The 22,945-nt window shown below is 44.1% G+C and overlaps 1 protein-coding gene across 8 annotated transcripts in view; it reads right to left on the bottom strand.

The window, feature by feature from the left end:
• Nucleotides 1-22,945, bottom strand: part of BOD1L1 (biorientation of chromosomes in cell division 1 like 1) — a 55,547-nt gene that overhangs the window by 21,215 nt on the left and 11,387 nt on the right. For all 8 annotated transcript variants that reach the window (XM_044945633.1, XM_006075825.3, XM_044945632.1 and 5 more), the window contains 11 exons: nt 21,992-22,606; nt 21,269-21,418; nt 19,222-19,388; nt 17,998-18,109; nt 17,210-17,348; nt 16,103-16,175; nt 8,096-14,036; nt 5,965-6,029; nt 4,831-4,915; nt 2,619-2,662; nt 940-997 (listed from right to left, as the gene is read on the bottom strand). In XM_044945633.1, coding sequence (XP_044801568.1) covers nt 940-997; nt 2,619-2,662; nt 4,831-4,915; nt 5,965-6,029; nt 8,096-14,036; nt 16,103-16,175; nt 17,210-17,348; nt 17,998-18,109; nt 19,222-19,388; nt 21,269-21,418; nt 21,992-22,606 — 7,449 coding nt within the window. The remainder of the gene's footprint in view (nt 1-939; nt 998-2,618; nt 2,663-4,830; nt 4,916-5,964; nt 6,030-8,095; nt 14,037-16,102; nt 16,176-17,209; nt 17,349-17,997; nt 18,110-19,221; nt 19,389-21,268; nt 21,419-21,991; nt 22,607-22,945) is intronic.

Here is a 22,945-nt window from a genome sequence, read left to right as displayed (position 1 = left end):
AAACCCCCTTAAGTATTCACTCCAATACTTACTTACTTTAGGCACATGTGTAGAATGGGAAAGGAAAAGAGGAAGGGACTTGACAAGTGATTGTGGTGTGATCCTTACACAACGACGTCAGGTTAAGTTCCACGATTTCTATTTCTAGAATGAGTGAGCGGGGTTCAAGGAGGGGACAGACTCACTGGCATTTACACGGCAGACCTCAAGGCCACTTTCCCCCAGCTCCTGAGCAGCAGAGCATGAGCAAGTGTCCAAGGAACACAGCACAGCATGCGTGCAGCTCTCTCTGGAAGTCGTGGACAAGTCACACGTGCACACTAAATGTCCACTAACAGAAGAAGCGATACAAATAAAAAATAACTGTACAGGGAATTAAGACCGCTTTCCCCATTCTTGGAACAGGGAACGAACAAAATCAGTAGGAATAAATACAACTCTGTACTTTGTTCTGAGAACAGAATTATCCCTCTGGAGCTGGCAGTCTCTACAGGTTGCGTGGAGTAAGGCCTGACTCCCGGGCAATGAGCTCATCAACGTGACGGCCCTGGTCTGCTTTCACACTGAGGCTGCTTGTCGGAAGGCAGCACAGTTTACGCAGCACAGAACCTCTCCTATAAGCAAACCACAGGGGGCTATACATTTTGTAGTCACACTGGACAAACCCATTGTGAGGTTCCTGGCAAAATGTAATTGTTATTTAAGGCCAGGGACCATTTATAAGGTTCATGACCTTGAACGAGCCACTGGCCCACTCTCTATGTTACCTCAACTACAGATGTGATGCTGTGAACACTCACTTTACTGGATTATATGAGTTACATGATTAAAAATTTGCCAAGTAATTATAATTAGCACAGGGCCTGCCACATAAAAGGCACTCGACAAATGACAATTACAATTAATATTAAAATTATACTATGAAATTTATTAACTTACCTTCTTTGCTATAAAATTTCCCATGAATTTCAGTTGTTTCTGAGCCTGCATTTTCGACCTAAACACACAATAGAAAAGGCTATTTATGGATAGTCTTAAAAATCTTGAATATCTAGAAAATACTCTGGCTGTTTGAAGAACACTTAAAGGGACTGGAGAACGTGTTCTTTTAAATTTCACCCAGTTCAAGAGCAGAGGACACCTTCTTTTTGAAGAAGTTTCAGTTTAACAAATTAGCATCCTACTGTGGTTTATTCTCCTTGTCGTTAAAGCAGTTATGGTAAGAGTAAGAAATAAAGAGAGAAAAAACTTTGGAAATTCTCTTCCCGTCCAATGATCCTTCATGATTTTCTTTTTAAAAAATGTTGAGGGATTTTGTCAATCTGTTATAAGGTTTCCCTCAGGCAAGCCTTGTCAGTTTTACTTTTGAGGGAAAGCCTCTGAATATCCCTCATGCACACTCAGTCACTTTAGTCGTGTCCCACTCTTTGCGACCCCATAGACTGTGCCCGCCGGGCTCCTCTGTCCATGGGGTTCTCCAGGCAAGGACACTAGAGTGGGTTGCCATTCCCCTCTCCAGGGATCCTCCCCATCCAGGGATTGAACCTGAGTTTCTCATGTCTCCTGCACTGGCAGGTGAGTTCTTTACCACACTAGTGCCACCTGGGAAGCCCCCAGAATATCCTACAACATTCTAAGCCCCAGCTACAGAATTTCCTATTTGGAAAGGACAGACACTCTCAGATAGGAAAAAGGCAGCTGCTGGGGGCATCAGGGAAACAAGGCAGAATGCAGCACATGGTGGGGCAGGCCTGGAGATACAGCCACATTTCGAATCCTTTGAGCTCTTGGAGGGTAAACCCAAACAGAACCAAGTGGGGCTCTTCTCTTTCAGCAGACTGGGTGTGAGGGTCTAGATACAGGCTGGGATGTCTTAACAGGGGAAGGTAAGCCCCCTGACACCAGGGTGTTTGGTGGGAAGCAGGGCTGAGTCTCCTAGTGACACTGGAAAGAATGTGACTATCTGTGATTCACAAGCATTTTACAAAATGTGCACTTCTCTATGCATTAAGACAGACCAAAAAAAAAAAAAAAAAATTCCTTCAAGGACAAAAGGGATTATGAGAGGCACAGCTAGGAAAAAAATATGTATTCATGGCAATTACAGTTTAGTACATTCACAAACACTTTCTAAAGATATACAGTGAAGTTCTTAAAGTCAGTTTGGTCTACGGCACCAGGATAATTTAAAACACCACAGTCCAATTTGCAGTCCTATTATAGTAATAAAAAATAGAAAGCTCCCAATTCTTCAAAGAATTTCATTAAGATTACCAGGGGAGTTCCTGAGTCTGAGGGATCTGGACCTTCTTCTATTTCCTTGGTTCTGTCTCATGATATTGGCCTAAAAAGCCACTAGAACACAGGGCTGCTGAATTCAGAGTGACTTCTTTTTTTCGGAGAAAATCAACTAAATTTCCTGACATCAGTGGATAAAGTTGAACATGAAATTAAAGATGTGAGTAGGTTGAACTTCAATGGACAGCACACTACAAATGGCCTTATCTCCTAAAGAAACGCGTGGCCAGCCCCTCCCCTAAATGTAATCACTTTCAAAACCTGAAGCCAAAATAATCCCAAGTGGTAACAACAAAATCCAAATAATTACGGTGACTTACATTTGGTGATTCAATCGCCAGTGAAGGCTCCCTCTGCAGTTCAACTGTTCAAAGACAAAAATGAGAAATAAGGAAACTGAAAACTGGTTCTGAACAACAGAGAAACAAATTGAGAGCTTTCTAGTTAAGTGAGACTATGTCACTAAGTGGCCTAGGTGCCTTTGTGAATTATAAATTTTGGACCAATTATTTTCTATCAATACCACCTATGTTCTGTCACACGACCAGAAAAACAACAAAATACCATTCCCGGCATTTTTAGAGTAATGGCAGCGATCCATGGGATCACTACAGTGATTTAACCATGTCGGCAATCTGAGGCTTGGAAGGAAGGTGGGGAAGGCCTGTGCTGTAACTGTTAGGTGACAGGGTAACGCTGGTTCATTTAAAAATAATCCCATCAAATGAAGAGTTAGAGCCTATCCCCTCAAACAGCAAAGGTCTATTTATATTCTTTGGAAGCCTCAAGTACAAGCCTACTGTTTCTACTCAACAATGACAGAACACACATTTTTCTTTTAAACAACTTCCTTTTACGTAAGTAGATCTCTTACTGAACTGTACCTAAACACAGTCTGAAATACAACTCTGGGAACAAAGAACTTCAGAATCCAAAAATGTTACCTTCTTGACAATTAACAAATGGGATATTAATTATGTGTACTGTAACATATACACAAGAATTTTAACTAATACCATCTATCCAAGTTTTGGGAAGATTAGTCATCGTTAGGGTTTTAACATGTCAGGACGAGTGGCTTACCAGGTCTTGGGGTGGTCTTCCAGGAACCCCTGGTATTTCTGCTTATAAGGGTTCCTGTGGTCACATACTTCGAAGGCTGCCCTTTCAGATGGTTTGCTTTGGAAGGTCCCCACCCTGACAGCCCCAGATAGCCCTGGTTGAGAATTTATACACACCACTCCTCACACACTGCCTTTCTCTTTGCCTGGTCCACCAAATACACACCTACTTGTTCTTCAATATTTATCTCCAAATTAGGGGGAATAGCAAGCGCTTGAAATGAAAATTTAAACGTGTGTGTTCTTTGACCTCTCGGTTCACTTTTTCAAAAAAAATTGGAGAAGTACATGATTCTACACATATGGAAGCTCCCTGCAGCGTTACTTGTAACAGTAAAAACTACAAACACGAGAGGGCACTAAGAGGCCCAACAACAGGGGAACCGTGTGCTACAGACCACTATTGAAACAGATGGAGCTGATCTGCACATGCTGACAATGAAAGACGCCCACAACATATGGCTGAGTTTAAAAAAAGAATTCTAGAAAATGTAACTCAGGCACCTAAATTGAATCACAAGTCTCAGGACTTCGCCCACGAACGACAGCACAAGGTATCTTCCTAGATGCCAAGGATGGGAAAGCGATTACTTCTGCTGGGGATTAAGAGAGAAGGTAAGAAATTGGGCCTTTGAAAGATGTCTCTGCTCCTGCATCATGCTTTGCCTGAACTTTTCAGTGTTTTGAATGCTATAGACTGGATGTTTGTGTCCCCTTCATACTGAATATACTGCCACCCACCCCATATATTACAAACGTAATCCCCAATGTGATGGTGTTGTAGTGAGGGTCTCTGGCGGGTGGTCAGATTTAGATGAGGTCATGTGTAAAGTGGTCCTGAGACCGAAGTGTTTGAGAGCTGCTGTCCTAACCCTGTCTGAGGCTGAGACCTTCCCTTCACACCTTTAGTGGACACTGAAGACTGGTGCAGAGAGAGACTGAGAAGAGGCTCTGCAAGCAGGGAGGAGCTTCAGTGACGCAGCAACGGCCAGAGCCCAGGGGTCAAGAGCATGAGGTTAAAAGAAGTGGGCAGATGGGCGCAGACTAGCCTTCTGGAAATGAGCTTGTGATGGCACCTGGAAGGACAGGGAGGGCCACAGAGACCCACTTGTGGGCAAGAGCAAGGGTCTGCTCCAAAGCAGCTTGTTTGGACACAATTATTCAGAGACATCAGATTTAAACAACAACCTTACGTGATTCTGACTGATGTTAGAGCTTTATGAAGAAAAAGTATAAGTTAAAAATGAAATAGCAAAGAGTTTTTTCTCTAATCTATGTTAAAAAACGATAGGTAAATCCATATAGCCTGTCAATGTTTTATGACATATTAGCTATAAATTTTAAGTGGTAATAAAAGATAAACCCACATGTAAGGAAAAATGAATGTGAACAACCGCTAAAAGGAGTTTACCTGTTCCACTCAGCTTTCTCCCACTTGGACTTGCTGGTGGTGCCGGCATTTCATGATTTTTCTCTTCTTCTGATGGCACAAATACCTAAAAAGTCCAAGGCACCATAACAAGGTAAATGAGGTTTTTGAAATAAGAAGGTAAGTTTAATTCACCTGAAAGGGATTAAACAAAACACTCAGCATCCTGTCAACCTTTAGGAACTAAAAGGTGAAACTAATCTCGTATTTCGTCCATCAATGGCTCTCCTATTGCGCTAAAGTAAAATGCTGAGTACAACACACAAGCCCTTCCTGATCTGGTCCCATTTCTTCAAGAGGCTTGAGGTTTCAGCACAGCTCATCCCCGAAACACTGCAGTGCCCAGGACTCACGATTGGCTCTTCCCTTTCTGTGTCCTCGAGTACACTTCCAATGTTTGCAGAAGTCCACTCCAAAGTCCTCCTGCAAGCTGTCCCCTCCACCCACCGGCCCTGCTGTGAGTCGAGGCTCCTCTGCACTGCGTTCACAGCCCCCATGTTTGCCACTATCTTGTCACGTGGACTCGGAGGCGCCAGGAGATCAGGCTGGAAGGGGGCATGGAGACTAAACTGTGTAGAGCACACAGGCTGTGACAGAGGAACAAGAAAACCTCCTCCCAAACTAGATTTTATTCTAAATCCAATGAGAAGTCATTGGAAATTTCAAGCAGAGCAATGACATGACCTAATTTATGTTTTTCAAGCTAACTCTCAGGGCTGAGTGAAGACTGGAGGAGGGGCTGGAGAGGAAGCAGAATGGGGACACTACCTACCGGGGTAGAGGCTTAGACTAGGTGGTAGCCGTAGAAACAGAAATAGGTGGACTCAAGGTACATTTTGGGAATGGAAACTATGAGAACCAGCAATAGATGAAACGTGGGGTGACTGAGGGTGACCCTTGGCTTTCTGGTTTGAGTGGATGGAATTGTTGATGGTGCTATCAGCTGAGACTATTCAGGTTCTGAACTCTTCCCTCACACGACGTGTCAGTAACAGAACTGAAGTAGCTTCGGTACAGCGAGAGCCGGGGCTGCGTTCTGCTCGTGTGCGTGTACATGTACGTGGTGAAGGTACGTACACCGCTGACAGTTCCGCGCAGCTGAGTGAGCAGCCATACCTCAGGTTTCAAGGCGGTTTTCAGTCCCAATCTTCCCACAGCGTTTGATGGAGACTCTTTGCTGCCTAAAGAAATGCAAACCATTCAATCAGTTTAAGAATTTGCTTGCAAAATACACCTTGAGTCAAAAGGTAACAGAATGTTGTCTAGTTGTCATCTAGACACACTATGCCCTCCTCCGTCCTGTTTAGTTTGCTGTCAGTAGAAAAGAATAAAGGGGAATACACCCGAAAATTCTCAGATAAAAGACAAGGGGTCATTCACTCATTGCGGGGGGTTGGGATGTGTATAAAAATGTTTCTGGCTGTTATGCTGGCTGGCCACAAAGAATGATACTCTATCATTTGCAAGGACATCTTATTTCCAAGTATTTTTCTATAGATATCTGTATCAAGCTTGTCCCTAAAAGAAAACATTCAAGGCCACTGAGATATATTCCTAATAAAGACGGTGATTTGTGAACAGACTCATTTTACTTGCTTGTGCTGACACAGCAAAGTTGAACACAAAGTTAAAAACTGTGAAACAGATAAAAAGGGAACAGAATTTTCCCTGGTAGACTCAAACCTATCCCTTTCTTTCCTTCTCTCCTCTGTCCTGAGACTTGTTCCTCTCACCTGCCCACACGGACGCCTCCCAAGAAAACCCTTCCTTTCTCCAGGAGGCTGTGGGCTTATTCCTTGCTAAAAGTCCTTCTATTTCTGCTCCTTCAGAGGGAAGGAGAGGCAGGAGGCAGGAGGCATAACAGACTGTAGCAATGGCTGAGTCATAGAAACTTCCAGAACATTCAACTCACCCTAAGTTAAAGTCAACAGAAAAATTTTAAGTCATTTATTTCAATCCTTGGAACATCTCTTAGTGTCTCCTAAGACCCCATAAGAAACAGGACTAAATCTACTGGCCTCAGCCTCCAGAGTAGCACATAGGTGATATTTCAGCTTAAAAGTGCAGCTTGCTCCCATTTACACCGAGTGGCGAGGAAGACAGCATCCCTGCTCACTTCCTATCCAGCCCACGTACCCACTTCGAGTTCTCATAGCATCCTGTTAAGCCTGTCCTAAGCACCTGTCACAGTGCCATGTCACAGCCTAAACACAATACGTGGCTGGATTCACAACCATCTTCCCATCATCTCTGAATCCACAGTGGTACCTGGTATAACGTGCCTGATGTGGGTGGGTGAGTGGTAATCAATGACTGAGCTCCAAGCTTACACCTTTGAAAAGTACCAACAAGTTTCCAATAAGACCGGCACTCTCTGGAATCTAGCAGGAGGGAACATGATTCTTTTCTTCTTTAAATACTAAGCCAGAAACTAGCTCATTTACATGAACAATAAACGCTGCTAAATAAAACATAATGTGCTTCCTCGATGAGAAGCGGCCAGCTAGACTGAACTGACACACACCTGGAACCTGTGATAAGTCACATGAGGGCTGGAACGGGGCTTGTTTTGTGCTATCATCCCCTTCTGACACATCAGAAGGCTGAGGCTCAGATGTGATTTGTTTTTCCTAAGAGGCATCCAAGTACTGTGCAAGTTATTTAAACTCTTTGAACTTTCATTTGTAAAATGAGGGTGATTAAAAAAATGCTCATCTCATACACTGCTGTAAGGTGCCTTCATTTTGACTGCTAAGAAGCCTGAAGGCCAAAGATGTTTAGTAACTTGCAACAGTCCTGTGGACAACACTTGTCCAGCCAATGAGACAGCTGGAGGCCTCCTAACTGCCCACGTCGCACATGAGAAGTGGGTCTAAGACTAACCGTTTAAACGTGATTTTAGAGAAGCCTGGCTCTCAAGTTGGATGACAGTGATTTTGCTATATTCTAGAACCAAAACCTCCCTGGTGGCTCAGACAGTAAAGTGTCTGCCTACAATGTGGGAGACCCAGGTTCAATCCCTGGGACAGGAAGATCTCCTGGAGATGGAAATGGCAATCCACTCCAGTGTTCTTGCCTGGAAAACCCCATGGATGGAGGAGCCTGGTAGGCTACAGTCCACGGGGTTGCAAAGAGTAGGACACGACTGAGCGACTTCACTTTCACTTTCAGAACCAAAACCATCTTAAATATCCTCTACATACAATTATCTTTATAAAACACAAAAATTTGCCCTTAAGAGTCTCACCTCGATCATGCAAATTTTCTTCAGAAGAAACAGTGACTTGAAGACCTTCTTGCTGGCAGGATTTCGTCACACTGTTATCTTCTGTTTTCTGAGCGGATGCTGGGACAGGGCACTGGCCACGGTGGTCACTCCTGCTCGTCAAGTTCTGCTCCTGTTTAGCAGCTGAGAGAGCTACATTGTAGGCGGTGGGAAGGGCTGCTGTGTGGGAAGGAGCCGTTTCTGACTCCTGGCCATTAATACATTCAGCGGTGGTGGTTTTCAAGTGCCCCTCAGGACCCCACTGGTCATCAGCTTTTTTAGCACCAGGATTGACTGCTGTCAAACAGCGCACACTGATGGTGCCCTCAGGAGCCTCCTCTGGTCCTTGCGGGTTGACAGGCGAGTCCCCACTCCCCCCTGCTGGGCACCTCGCTGGCGTGCTGCCCCCTGATGTCCCTGCCTCAGGCCTTTCATCTTCTCTCTGAACTCTGTCTGCACAGTCCTTGCCAAGCCTCACGTTCTCCGCCACAATCCTGACACCTGCAGAAAGCACACTGACCGACACCTGGTCATGCCCTTCCACAGTGCCCCCTGCCACCACGGGGCCCACTTCTTTTCCCCCTGTGGAGGGCCCAGGACACTGACACTTGTCCTCAGCCGTTAGGCTGGACAGAGGGGCCTCAGGCCTGCTCATCTTAGTGGCCGATGGGGCATCCTTTCCTTTGGGGCTGTCTGCACTTAAATGAACCTCTTCATGCCTGTTGAGACCAGCGGGAGCCAGCAGGTATTCGGCTGTGCTGGTGGAGATGATAGCGGCATCGCTCACGTCCTCTGTGCCCGTGCCCGCGGGCACCTCCTCCTCCTGCGGGACGGCGCCCGCCATGACCGCCTCACAGCCTTCCGAGGTGCTGGTGGAAATCATGGCCGTGTCGCTCGCCTCTTCCGCCGGCCTGACCGAGGCCTGGGCATCCTCCCGAGCGACAGCACTGGATACGGGACCCTCGCAGTCCTCTCCTGAGCTTGTGGAGATGATGGCGCTGCCGTCCTTCTCTTCCAGGACAGGTTGCTCATGTTCCCTTTCCCTAGACACACCACACACAGAGGCTTCGCAATCTTCCGCGATGCTGGTGGAGATGAGTGCACACTCGTCCTTCTCCTCCTTGCTGGTTGAAGCGAGGGGGCTCTCGGCTTGCGCGGGCGCACTGGGCGTGGGCCCCTCAAAATCATCGGCGCTCACCAGGGCCAGCGCTTTGGCTCTGTCTTCCACGGCTGCCACCGGCTGCGGACTCTGGGCACCATGGAGGGCTGTCGCGCTGGAAATGGGCACTTCGAATTCCTCCCTAATGCTTGTGGAAATCATAGCACACTCGTCTTTCTCCTCGTTTCTCGCAGCCGTGAGTTGGCTCCCGTCACCTGATGCTGCGCTGGGCATGGGGGCCTCGAACTCCTCCATGTTCACGCTGGGGCCCTCCGTGCTCTCTTCAGGTCTCAAGGTGCTTGAATGACCCGCCCTCATGTCTACCACAGTGCTGAGCTGTGGGGTGAGATCGTCTGTTGTGCTGGTGGAGATCACCAAGCCCTTCCCTTCACCTGAACCCCCAGGCACACCAGCCTGGTTGGCGACACTGTTAATGGCCGTGGCGGCCGCAAGGCCATCACAGTCTTCGTTCTCCACGGAGGTGATGACACCCTCATCTCTTTCGCCCGGTGACGTGTGAGGAGGCTCATGTTCTGGGACAGCAGCGGACACGAGGGCCTCATAACTGTCCCCCACCAGGCCGGTGGAGGGCGTGGTGTCCTCGGCTTTTTCCTTTCTGCTGAGCTCACTGTCCCTGCGGTCTGAAGCCGCGCTGGTCATGGGCCCCTGGCGACCCTCAGGAGCGGGAGCCGCCATGCCCTCCCCTGCAGCCCCGCTGCTCACGCTGCTCTCCACGACCCCTTTGGCACTGGAGCAGATCTCTGCATCTTTAGCATCCTTCTCAGCGCCGCTCACGCTGTCCACGGTACTCTCGTACGCGTGCGGGATGGTGCCGCCGGCTTCGGCGTCCACACGCCCTGCCACAGGGCCAAGCTGAGCGTCTCCGCCTGCGCTCTCGCAGACCGACACCCCTTCACTCTCCTCCTCCATCCCTGTGCACGTGGACGCGTGCCCGACCTCGTTCCCCCGGCCTGTGCTGGTCACCACGCCCTCCCCTTCATCCTCGTCCTCCTTGGCGCCCGTGCTGGTCACCACGCCCTCATCGTCGCAGGGGCCGGGGGCCACCACCGGCGCATCAGTGGGGTCTTTGGCTACCGTGCTATCCATGGCACTCTCTTCGTTTTCTTCAGATTCAGAACTCAGGGCGAAGCCTTCGCTGCTCTCCTCTGAACCTGTGCAGCTCGCCAGGCCCTCCCCGTCCTCCTCGGTTATCCCGGTGCTGGTGACGGCACTTTCACCCTCTGGGCCGTCCATCACAGAACCGCTTTCCTCCTGGGCGGCACTGGCTGCTGTGGGGGTGGGTGTGTCTATGGGGCCCCCGGGGGCCCCCGTCACCCTGCGCTCCTCCTGAGGCTCCACCCCAGCTGCGGAGCACAGGACACTGCCGTCTCTTCTACCCCCTGCCCCTGTGCACGTCACCGTCCCCTCGCTTTCCTTCTTGGGCCCTGCTCTCGGTGGGCTTCTCTGGAATCCATCCAACTCTTCGTTGCTTAGGGACCCCTCCCTGATGTCCATCCCCGCACTTGTTACTGCTCCGTCGCTCTCAACCTCACTGATAAACATGACTGTTCCTTCCACGAGTTCCAAGTCTCCACCTGAAGACCCATCGCACTTGCCCTCAGAACCCGCGCTGGTCACAGCATCGTCCTTCTCCTCGGTCGCTGAGCTCCTGGCGTCAGCCTCGGTGGTCCCCGTGGGGGCCGTCGCGGGGTCGGCTGCTCTTTCTTCAGGCTCGGCCACGGCGCATTCCCCACTTTCTCCCTCTTTGGTGCTTGTGAGGAACGTTTCGCTTTCTGCAAATCCTTCTGTGACGACACCCCCACCTTCCTCGGCTGCGGCAAAGACGGTGCCTTCTCTGGCTTCCGCCCTGACGTGAAGAGGGTGGTTTTCGGAGCACGTGCCCGTCGTGAGGCCTTCGTCGGCCTCGATGCTTGTGCAAGGCACTGCCACCCCACCCTCCGGCGTCTCTGCAGATGTGGTTGTGGCAGTCCCCGCCCTCACCGGGTTTAGGGGAACACCACTGTCCTTCCCCTCAGTGCTGCTGGCGATGGAAGCCTTTTCTCCTCTACTAGGCCTGGCTGTCGGCATCTCAGCTTTCCCACTCCTTTGATGTAGAACAGAGGACACGGCATTGCTCTCAGCACTGGTGTCCACCTCACTGTGTCCGTGCCTTCTGTCAGCATCGGCTGGTGTGTTTTCAACTTCACCTGGGCCTCTGCTCTGCTTAAGTCCAACAGTATCTGTTTCTGTACTCATGCCTACCACCTGATCAACAGCAACACCAACCTTGTGGCCATTTTCTACAGAAGCCCTAACTGTCTGCTTCGAACTTGAGTTACTTCCTTTCCCATCCACATCCATCGAGCCACCTTCTTTGTCAACGTTCTCCTTTTCCACTGTCCTGTCCCCTGACTCACTGCCAACAGGCATGTCTACTTTCCCTTGTCTGCTGTGCAGTACGAAGGCCTGTGCACCTTCTGGAATGTGTCTTCTGCTCTCCACGCTGGCTTCTGCTGGTGTGTCTACTGTGGAAATGGCATCACCTTTTCTGCTGTCACTTGTCCTAGGGACTTCCGATTCCTCAAGAGTCCAGCTTTGCTTAGGGATTTCAGAGTGGTGGACGAGCGAGGTGCTGGCTGTGGCACCTTCTGACCCCGTTCTTCTGTCAACTAAAGGAGGCACCCCTGAATCGTGGAGCTGTTTCTGAGGCCCAGCAGTCATGGAGCCTAAGGACGGGGCGGGATCTACCTTTGTGGAATGTTTAAGAGTGGGGTCTCCTGGAGCAAGGCATTCTTCGGTGGGCCTGGTGGTGTTCTTCAAGTTCTTCTGTGCCCTGTCACTTTCTGATGGGGCACGGGGTAGCAAACAGTGACTCGTTTCGGAGTCTACATTCATTTCCTGAGTTTCTTGTTGAGCAAACTCCTTCTCCCCGGAGTTAGGTTTGGACACAGAGCTTTGGAGATGCATTTTCTTGGTCAGGGTGCTTCTGTGGTCAGCGTGCTTTTCGGAATTAGCAACAGCTCCTGTTCCACGCCCTGATTTACAGGCTGGAGATGCTGTTTTTGACTCTCCCATGGGAGTCTGTAACTCCTCCTTTAGGACTGCAGCAGCAGTTTTTTGTTTCGTAACATTTTCCAAGTCAAGTTCTTGCTGAGAGCTACTGCTGCCGTCTTGGGTTTTGCGGACTTCCGCTGCATTTTCCATGGCTGGCTCGGGATCAATTTCCATTGGCTCTTGTTCGGGCATCAGGGCAGGATCACCACTTTTTTTGGGTCTCTGAAGGGAGGAACTACTGGGAGCACCTGAAGGGTTTACTGCTGGTTTTTCTTCTCCTTTAGCCATTTCTTGGGATACGCTGCCTCTTCGATTTTCACACAACCTTCTACTTAACTTCTTCTCTAAGACTGAACTACTTCCTCTGGGCTTCTCATGACTGCCGTCAACTTCTTTTCCATCCTTGTCCTCTGTTTTGTTGTCTTCCTTCTTTTTCACGTCCTTACTACTGTGCTTTAAGCTCCTGCTTTTGTGCCCGTCTGACAACTTTCTCTCGAGTCTGGTGGAGCTCGACTCTTTCTCACCCTTGCACCTCTCCTTTGCTGGTGGTAACTTCGCTCTGTGACTAGACTCTCTCTGCACACTGTGTGCTGAAGGGGCCGCACTCTCTGACGTGGGCTCCACACCGCTTTCCTCAGGAGGTCTGTCTTCAACTCTGGACTTCCGCTGTCTCTCTGGCTCACCTTCTTCAGTGTTCTTCTCCTTCTCTGGTTTTGGAGTGGTCGCCAGTTTTGTGGTATTTTCTTGTGATTCTGTTTCAGATGCTTTCAACTGTTTGCCTTGGCTTCTGGACTTAGACTTCAACACAAGTTTCTCTTCCAACAAGCTCTTAGTTCTTCGCCTCTCCTTGTGAACCGCCTCTTCTGGTTTCGAATTACTATCTGCGTTAGTCAAGTCATTATCACATTTATCCTCGGAGTAACTTTCGCTTCTTCTCTGTACTGTGCTTCCATGTTGCCTGGAGCTCAGAGAGTCCTTCTGAATTTTAGAATCACTTGATCTTCTTGATTTGTGCTCTGCCTTGGTTTTGTCGGCTGACCCGTGTCTCTCTTTCTTATTTTCTTTACGAACATTCTCGTCACTTTTTATAATATACTCAGAAACTGGTTTACCGTCTTTGCCCAAAACTGACAATTTCCTTTCATTCCGGTGCTTACTTCTTCGTTCAGCTTTATCATCTGACGAAAGCTTCGCTGGTTGACCCGCCTTCTGAATACTCTCATCTTTCCCGCCTTTCTCAGAAGAGTGAGGCTCGGGCTCATCTCCTGCCTTGTGTGCACTGTCACCTTTGCACTTATGTTTCGTAGACGGTTTCTCTTCTGACAGAGTTTTCTCCTTCTCAGGCTTTTCCTTGGAGGATTTCGCCTCTTTCTTAGGCAGGCTTTTTAAATGTGGTGTTTCTGAATCATCTTTCTTTGGATGCTTTTCGTTTTTAAGCGTGCTCTTCTGTTTCTGGGGTTCTTCTGTGCCACTTTCTGAGCGTTCCAGTGGCCTTTTTCCATCCCTCGTGTCAGTCTCTTCCTGCACCCCTTCCACCACAACAGGGGTAGAAGTCCGTCTTTTGTGTTCCCTTTCTATTTTGGATTCATTTTTGTTTTCATCAGCCGGATGCAAAGACTCTGAAAGTCTCCGAGCAGGTTTACTTGGTTCACTCTTTGCATGGACATGCTTCAGATCCTTTGAAGAAGATGCTTTTTCCTTTTCACAATGCTGGAAGAAAATAAAAGTTAAAATATGAGACCTACTAAGATTAGTTTTTACATTCAAATCTAAAATTTGGGTGCATTTAGTATGTTGAATGTTGTAACATGCTTGTTGTTGTTGTTTAAGTTCCTAAGCCATGCGACTCTTTGTGACCCCATTTACTGTAGCCTGCCAGGCACCCTTGTCCATGGGATTTCCCAGGCAAGAATACTGGAGTGGTGTGCGATTTCCTTCTCCAGGCAATCTTCCTGACCCAGGGATCGAACCCGAGTCTCCTGCAGTGGCAGGTGAATTCTTTACCACATGTTACACCTTACTTATTTCACCTCTGCCAGCAGCTGGTAGGTATTATTAACTTATTTCTATGCATCAGGAACCTGAAACTCAGGATGGTTCAATAATGTGACATCTTGCAACGAGTTCAGATAATTTCATTCTGGATCTAATACTCTTCCCACTATATAGCAACATCTTTACAGAGAGTAGTTCTTTCTCCTGAGAGGCATCCAGGCATTTGGAGGCATTCTCAGACTTTAAATTGCCAAAGCCCACTAATGCCCAGTGGTCACTAATAAATAGAAGCTGAAAGAATGACATTAGTTCTTTTTAGTCCAAAGGCTTAATACCTAATGAAGGCAATTAAAAATTTTACAATGAAATAAAGTTTTCCTACATTTTAATTTAGAAATGCAAATTATCTATGGGAACTTCATGAATTTAGGTTACCTGTAAGACAGTTTATTTAGGAAGCTTCAAATGCACATAGAAACTCATGGTAACTAATAGTAATCATATCATATACATCTGATGCACATGTTCATACCCAAGGGAAGATACCAATAGACCAAAGCAGCCAAACCTTCCTCCTGACCCACAGTCTGGCACTGACTGGACTAATGTTAATGACCAATGACACTTTATAGTAAGGACTCATGAACTAGCTATAATTATTCTTATTCAAACAATGGACTGAAGTCCTCAGAAAGCCCTTTGTGTCTCTGGGTCAGTTTATCACTGCACCTTTTTTACACTTTAATGTGAAGATTAATACACTATTACTATAGGGACTGGGACATAGCAAGATCTTACTTTGAAATTAAATTCCACAAATAAAGAACTAACAGGGATGCCATCAACCTAGTTTTACAATAAGTTCTAACCAGTTAATGTGAATACAATCTTATAAGATCATTTTCCAAAGGGATTTCTCATAAAAAAAAGTTAAATAATAATATGACATTAGAATATCAGAATATACTAAATGACTCTAATTTCTACATAAAGTCATCAAGAATATTTACCGGCTATGAATAAATAATTACTAAACTATTACTGCTTCCATTAGAAGTGTTAAGATTTTCAATAGTTCAGCTATAGAATTATAAATATGAAAGTATATAGAAAGATTAAAACCCAGTGAAAACAAAAGTTTATCACAAGTAAAAAGGAGAAGAAATGTACTTACTGAACATTTTGAGGGTATTTTTATCTACATATTTTTACTATTTAAGATGATCACATCTTAGAAAACAGTCCAAGTGCTCAACTATAAGAAAATACTTAAATTACAGTATATTCATTCAATGTAAGCTATATAATTATCAGAATGTATTAATTAGGAAGTTACAGTGCGAAATGAGTATGGGGGGATGTTAAAAACACTATGCAAGGTTACATTTGCTCTACAAAATTATGAACATATGTAGGTGAGAAATGGAAGACAATGATAATTTGTTAGTGGAGGGATTTTAGCTTTTTCCTCCTTTTCTTTTTCATTATTATTGCTGGCTATTTTATTATCGCCAATTTAAGAAACAAGAGGTGGGGGAGTTGGGGGAAGAGAGAGGAGAAGAAAAGTAACTATTATCCAGATAAAAGATCTTAAGAATCAACTTGCCAAAATGAAGAATTTACGCCATAATAGGATGGGGGTGCTGGAATGTTCAATGTGACAGACTTTCTATTCAAGGTAGAAAAAAAAAAAACCAGACTGTATTCTAAGTTTTACTACAAATAACTGAATGGCTTAACAGAAGAGCATTTAAAGTGGGGTTTTACTAATTAAGACATACCTCACTTGTTTTGAGTGTTTCTCTGGAATCTTCTTCAGATTGCTGTTTCTTTTTAGAATTCTCATCAATGTTCCTAGGTGGGGCAAAAGGTGAAATAAGAACTTTGGACCAAAAAATGTGATTTAAATTTCTCAGGAAGATTTTTTAAAAAGCTTAGCTTTTCTTCACTATAAAACACTTAATTTGTACCTAGAGACTTGTGCACTTCAAATTAAATCCTATTCTTGGTTGACAGTGAAGAGCTAAATCCCAAATGTGAAGTGGACCATTCTTGGTCCTAGAGGAAAGTATTCTTGAAACAAAAATTTGTGATTTGTCGCTTGAAGAAGAATATGACATGGACTACAATTTCATTTTGAAAGTCTTATCTTCTGAATAAACAGAGTCGTTCTATTTATTCAGATCGAGAAGGCTGAAGTCTGTAAGAAAAATGAGAGCCTCCTTCTCTCACTGAGTTCTGCATATTGACTCCGCTAAAATCACTGACTTAGTTACCTTCCAGTCTAAGATAAACTTACAGAATTGCATGTTGCTGGTACAGCAATGCTATAGCCCACGCCTACACAGCCACCCTCAGTCTCTTCAGCTTTGTACTTCTTACAGAATTAACCATGATCATGAGGTGCTAAAAACAATGTTTGGCTTGGAATGCTGGTTTACGGGGAGAAGCACGATACTAGTGAAGTGTGTGCAAAGCCTAGAGAATGGAGGCAGCGCCGTCAGTAAGAGGTAACTGAATGTCCAGAAGGCGAATGGCTCCTGAGTGCTTCCAGAGGGTCTACACACTCTCTGAGACTCTATGGACACTGTGTGCTTATGCACTTGCATTGCTCTGGGCAAAGAGTCCAATGGTTCCATGAGATTATCAAATAAAGTCTGCTCCCACCCCCACAAAAGAAAAAGAGTAGTACACACTGTTTTGAAATATCATAGATATTAATATAATGAATTATGATACTGAAAAAAAACCCTATTCCATGATATTTCATAAACATGGAATAATATACACACTCAAGGTCTGACTCTTTGCTGTCATCTTCAATGCCTCTCTTCTGAAAGCTTGTAGAGAGAATATTATAATGTGAATGTGGCCAAATAAATACGTACCTGGAGTCCTTTTTCCTCTTTTTGCTTAAGGCTACCTTTTTCTCTAAAACTTTCCGTTCTTTAAGGACTTCTTTAATTCGGGGGGCTTTGGGTTCCAAATCTTTTGTTGATGATTCTTCTAAGTCCACACTACTTTTACCTGGGGAAGAAGCAATCAACAAACTATGTTTCAGAACACAGTTTTATAAACAGTGTAATCTTTATTCTTCATTAAGATTTTCTAATCACTGTAAAAATAAAAAATGGCTTCAATATCTCTAAGTTGTATTGGAATAAAAATATTTTATGTAGATGGAGAAGTCTTATGTTTTTTAAGTGCTCATATATGTACATGTGTGTATTTTACATCAAACAAGATCAGTGTCCAGAGGAAGTTCAATTCTGTCCAATGAAATATTCCACATAAATGTTTGACATTTTAGTTAACATAAAGTATAGATGAATTCCATTAATATCACTGCAAGGCTTGAGGACTCACAGGGTAACAATAAATTTTTCAGTGATAATTCATTCCATAATCACTGGAAAATAAACTGCTATGATGTGAGTTGTATAATCTGGTATGTGATAGAATGTTTAACTTAGATATAGAAATATAATAAACAAGTGACTAAATACATCAGATTAAAAAGGAAATCTTAAACATCTTAAAATACATAGTTTTAAAAATCTAAGATACAATTTTTATCACTTTATTTTATAATCATACCTCATAAGCTATCTTAATATCTAGAAGTCAATGGGATAAGTACATAGTTTAAAATATTAAAAGTTAAGATCTCTTATACCTTGACTCTTAGCTTTTGAATACTTTGTCTTTTCTGCTTTCTGTTTTCGTTTTTCTTCAAGTTTTTCTCTATTAATTTGCCTTCTTAAAAGTCTCTCTTCTTTTTCTTTAGCCTAAAACCACAAAATATTCATAATCATGCTGACAGATTCTCAAGTAAGAGCAAAAACACCCTGAAAAAAAATATGCTTGCCCTTCAGATGTTCTTACAAATTAATGGGCTCTGTAAAAGTGCATACATACAACTATAAACACATCTATGTGTGCGCATGGGTTTCAAAAGAGACAGAAGGTGACATTTTTCCCTTACTAACTTTCAGAATGCCATCAATTTAAAGGTATCATTTGGGGAAATGGTGGTTTAATAAACTGCTATTCCAATTAAAAGGCTACCTATAAAAATGTCTATGAGCATCACGTGTAGAGGTAGGTCTTCATAATTATCTGATTTTCTCAAAGAAAGCTGAAATGCAGATTCCAGTGACAGGGTGGTCCTATAATAAATGTTACTCGCTGGCTATACTCTCAGGACCCAGGGTTTGGATGTGGGACTTCCTGTAGTTATATTTTAAACCAGGGAGGATCCAGTCATTGTGTTACTCTACCATCTCTTTCCTGCCCAGAACTCAAAGCCTCAAAGTGTCAAATACCCTAAGCATGAGCATAACTCCTGATCAACTAACCTCTTAAGAGAGAAGCTACCATTAACATTTTGGTGCGCTTCCTTCAAATCATTTTTTATGGAATAGTATTTCCTTATTCTTTGATGCACAACTTTTCATATTTTAATGTTTCTGAAATTGTAAGCCAACTTATTAAAACTGATGTATACATACAATGAGGTAGCAGTTTCTCTAAAAAGCTGTTAATAATTCAGTGGTACATCTTAGAAGTACTATCAAATGAAGGAAATATGTGGACGACTGTGCTTCCCTCTTAATAATATGTTAACGGCTGATGCCATCTCTCCTTATGGCTGGATCCATACTCGGGTCAAACATTTCCATACTATGAAACACCGAGGGTGTTACCAGTTTTTCACCAATCATGATGATATGAACAGCTCCATCACGTTTTTATCTATTCTGCCTAAATGACAAGGTTCCTGAAGGTGGAACCTATAAGTCACCGTTTCAAATGCTCACCAGTAGCCTGTGAACAGACTAGTCAAGTATGCCAACCTGATTTAATAGGTTAACATAACAAGAGCTCAAATCTGACTTACGATAGACTGCCGCCGCTGTTCCACAGTAAGTTCGTCATCAGAGTCACTATAATACTTTGAGTAAAGATATGGTTTGTGAACATAAGCATGCCGCACATTTTTTGCTTTTCCTTCACTGGGATCATTGGTTTGAGTTTTTGTTTTGTTTTGCTTGTTCTTCTCTTCATCTGGAAGAAAGTCAGTAGAAAGAAGAGCATTTCTGCCAATCAGCAAGTAACATCAACATCAAGTGGCAAAAGCTGTATCAAAGTAGTTTAAGGGTATTTGTAGGTCCAACAGGAGAAATATCAGTTTTGAAAATTCAGAAAATTTTAAATTCATATCTTTATTTATTTAAATTTTTTTTTTGTTTGCTTCTTTGGCCGTGCCACATGGCATGCAGAATTTCTCAGGGCAGGGATCAAACTCATGCCCCCTGAACAGGAAGGGCAGAGTCTTAACCAATGGACCACCAGGGACATCCTCCTGATTCACATACTGTTTCTTTCTTTCAGCTTCTCACATATCAAAAAGAAAAATTAGACCCTAAGAGTTATTTATGTTTCCTGGACAAATAGTTAATCCTCATTTGTATATCAACAGACTTGGCATGAATACTTTACCAGTATTAAGCTGAACAAATTCCCTTTAAGCCATACTTTAAACTTGAGATTTTAATGACCATTTATGATCTTTCTTTTATGGAAGGGGCAAGAACCAATAACTGGACCTACAGCAAGTATATACCAAAACCCCTCTACCCTAGGAAGGAAGAAAAGTTCCCCATGCACAGCAAGAAGCAATGAAGTGGTACTAAGTATTGCTTTGTACTCTCAAAAGAGCAGTTTTCTTACTTTTGGATCCCATACACAGAAAATCTAGCCCTGTCCAGGAAAAACCTTGAAAAGACCCAATAAAGCATCTAGAAATAAGATTTCCATTTGGTCAGAAAAAGTGGAATGTTCACAGGATAAGAGCATTCTTCTTCCATCGGTACTCAGAAATGACCTCATGAGGACAATTATGAAGAGTGAGAAGTGCTGCCCTTGCATTTTGGAGGCTGCTAATTCAGTTTTTTAAATGGATACTAAGAAAATAATGAAAAATGGGAGCAACTGAAAAATATTAATACATCTACAGCATTAAAACTTTCTACTTTTTTCTTGCCTATGATTTTCTCTACAGATATTCTAATTCAAGTATGTGTTAAGTTGCTTCAGTTGTGTCTGACTCTGTGCAACCCCATGGACTGTAGCCCACCAGGCTCCTCTGTCCATGGGATTCACCAGGCAAGAATACTGGAGTGGGTTACTGTGCCCTCCTCCAGGGGATCTTCCTGATCCAAGGATTGAACCCATGTCTCTTATGTCTCCTGCATTGGCAGGTGGGTTCAATCCAAGAGTCAGTGGCAAATTTACCAGATGCTATCTGCAGGCAATTGCAAATAATGTTCAACATTTTTGGCTTTTCAAAAAATCATAAACAAATATTTAATCACATGTTAAAGAGCAACGTAAGGTATTAGTTAGAAGCCCGGACTGGGTTTGAAATGGTGCTGTGCTCACTAGCTACGTGACTCCTGGTGACAGACTATACAGCCTATTGCCTCTTCCCTTGGCTGATTTTAATGTGTCCCTTAGCTGAAAGAAACCATAACCATGAGTTTAATAGCTTTCAATGAGTCCTTCTAGTGAATTACCAAACCTGAGAGTGGTCTTGGGGATCTTGAATTTGCAATTGGTCTCAGACGTGAGGGCAGTCTTGTGGACTGTCCCTCCAAACACTACCAAAACATGGCATGTTCAAACCCGATCTCATCCAACTCTGCTAACAATCCTAGGGAGTGGAGGTAAGAGATGAGAGAACCTAGGCCTGTTGAGGTTTAGTAACTTACCAAGCTCACTCAGATAGACAGTCTTGGAGCTGGGACTCAGAAACAAATCTTCCAACTAAGAGTCCCAAGCTCCTGCCACGGTGCCACACTGTCTTTCACGACACAGCCATCTGAACATACAAACACTGCTCACCAGGAAGCTTCCCAGAGGCTTTACTAAGTAAAATGCTTTACCATCTGATGTAATCTCTCCTTCTTCCATGCTCTCAGACATCACAGCCTCCTCCTCAGTGTCTTCTTCAAAAGATGAAAGGTCACTGGTGTGGACGGAGCTAACTGTGATGTCTGTAAGTCCATCCACATCAGAATCTATCATAGAGATATCTACAAGAAAATGAAACATAGAAAACAAATCGTCTTGTGGTAAGAACAAAAACAGCACCCAATTCCTAAATTACATTAACATTTTTCTGCTTTAACTGCTCAAAGAACTTCAACTTCAGAAATAATCTCTCACCATTAGTAACCAATATCAAATAAGGCAGAGCTGTTTTCAGAAAACAGAAAGGCAAGGTTAGCCTATAAAATGAATAAAACTGATAATTCATGATGTGAATGATATACAAAAAGCAAATATTATGTAACTGAATTATTCACTAGTATTTTAAAGATTAGGATATACAACAATTAATTGGCTTGGAATAATGTATGTGAATAAATTATGAGTTAAATTATAAGGCTTAGAGTGTCTCTGTTCATTTGCATTGTCAATTGGCACATGAGAATGAAAGGAAATATACAAATGCTTAATGCTCATCTTTTAGCAAAGAGAATATGAGTTTTTAGGATTTTAAAACACAAGTAGCAAATATAGTTATAAAACTTTGAAGGCAAGTGTGATGTGCCCTCAGGGACACTCTGTTCTTTAAACTGTTGTAGACTTTTCCAAGTTTTTACCTTCTTTTGTTCCTTCACTGGTTTTAGCTTTACTATTGGTTTTTTCCGAAGGAAGTTTTGAACATTCTACTTCTTTATCCTTTGCTTGTTTTTCATCTTTTACTCTTTGCACATCTTCACTCCTTTTTGAGTGATCAGTTTTCTTTTCAGTCTTTTCCTTCTTCTCTTTCTTTCTTTCTGTCTTCTCATTGCTGTCTGGCTTCTTTTCACCTTTATCTGCTGATTTGCTTTTTTGGTCACTGCTTTCTTGTTGAGTATCCTTATTTAGCAGAACTGAACTAGTACTTTCTCTTGTGTGATTCTTCATTTCTTCAGCTGGACAAGGGGGATCACTAAGTTCTTCAGAGCGAGGCGCAGCTTCCTGCCCTTCCCCTGCAGAGTCGGGTGTAGATTTTTCTTTATCAGCTGTGTCCTCTGAAGTCCTCTCTTTCTCAGCACTCGTGTCAGTGCTTGCCTGAGACGGGGTTTTTTTGGACATTCTCTCACTGGTCTTGGCATTCGACATCTCTGTTGAAGCCCTGGCAGCACTAGCTTCTTGGTTGAGAGAAGTGATGGTTTCCAAGATGGACATGGCATCACTGGCCACGTTTGCACTGGGCCCGGGGGCAGGGACACCTTGGAGGGAAAGACATGTTTTAGAATAAATTTGTGCAGAAGGTAAAGCCCTCTGCAGACTCAAGGCCGCCTGCCACTGTCAGCGTTGTGTGATACACGCACATACACTTTTAGTCTTTCAGGCACTGGTGCTGAGACTCAACACACTCCAAATTCTCTACCGCTGTAATACGGACTCGTAGGCACTGTGCAAACGTGAGAACAGTCTAGTTCCCAGAAAAAGAGTATGTTCTCTAATTATTGTAATTATTGCCTCTACTGAAACACACACACACCCATCCACTACATGATTAAAGTAACTATTATTAAAAAAAAAAAAAAAACTGTTACGCCAGTTCA

This window comes from Bubalus bubalis, chromosome 7 (assembly GCF_019923935.1).
Source record: "Bubalus bubalis isolate 160015118507 breed Murrah chromosome 7, NDDB_SH_1, whole genome shotgun sequence".
Lineage (NCBI taxonomy): Eukaryota > Metazoa > Chordata > Mammalia > Artiodactyla > Bovidae > Bubalus > Bubalus bubalis.
Note: the sequence above shows the minus strand (reverse complement) of the source record. Positions and strands in the feature narration are given on the sequence as shown.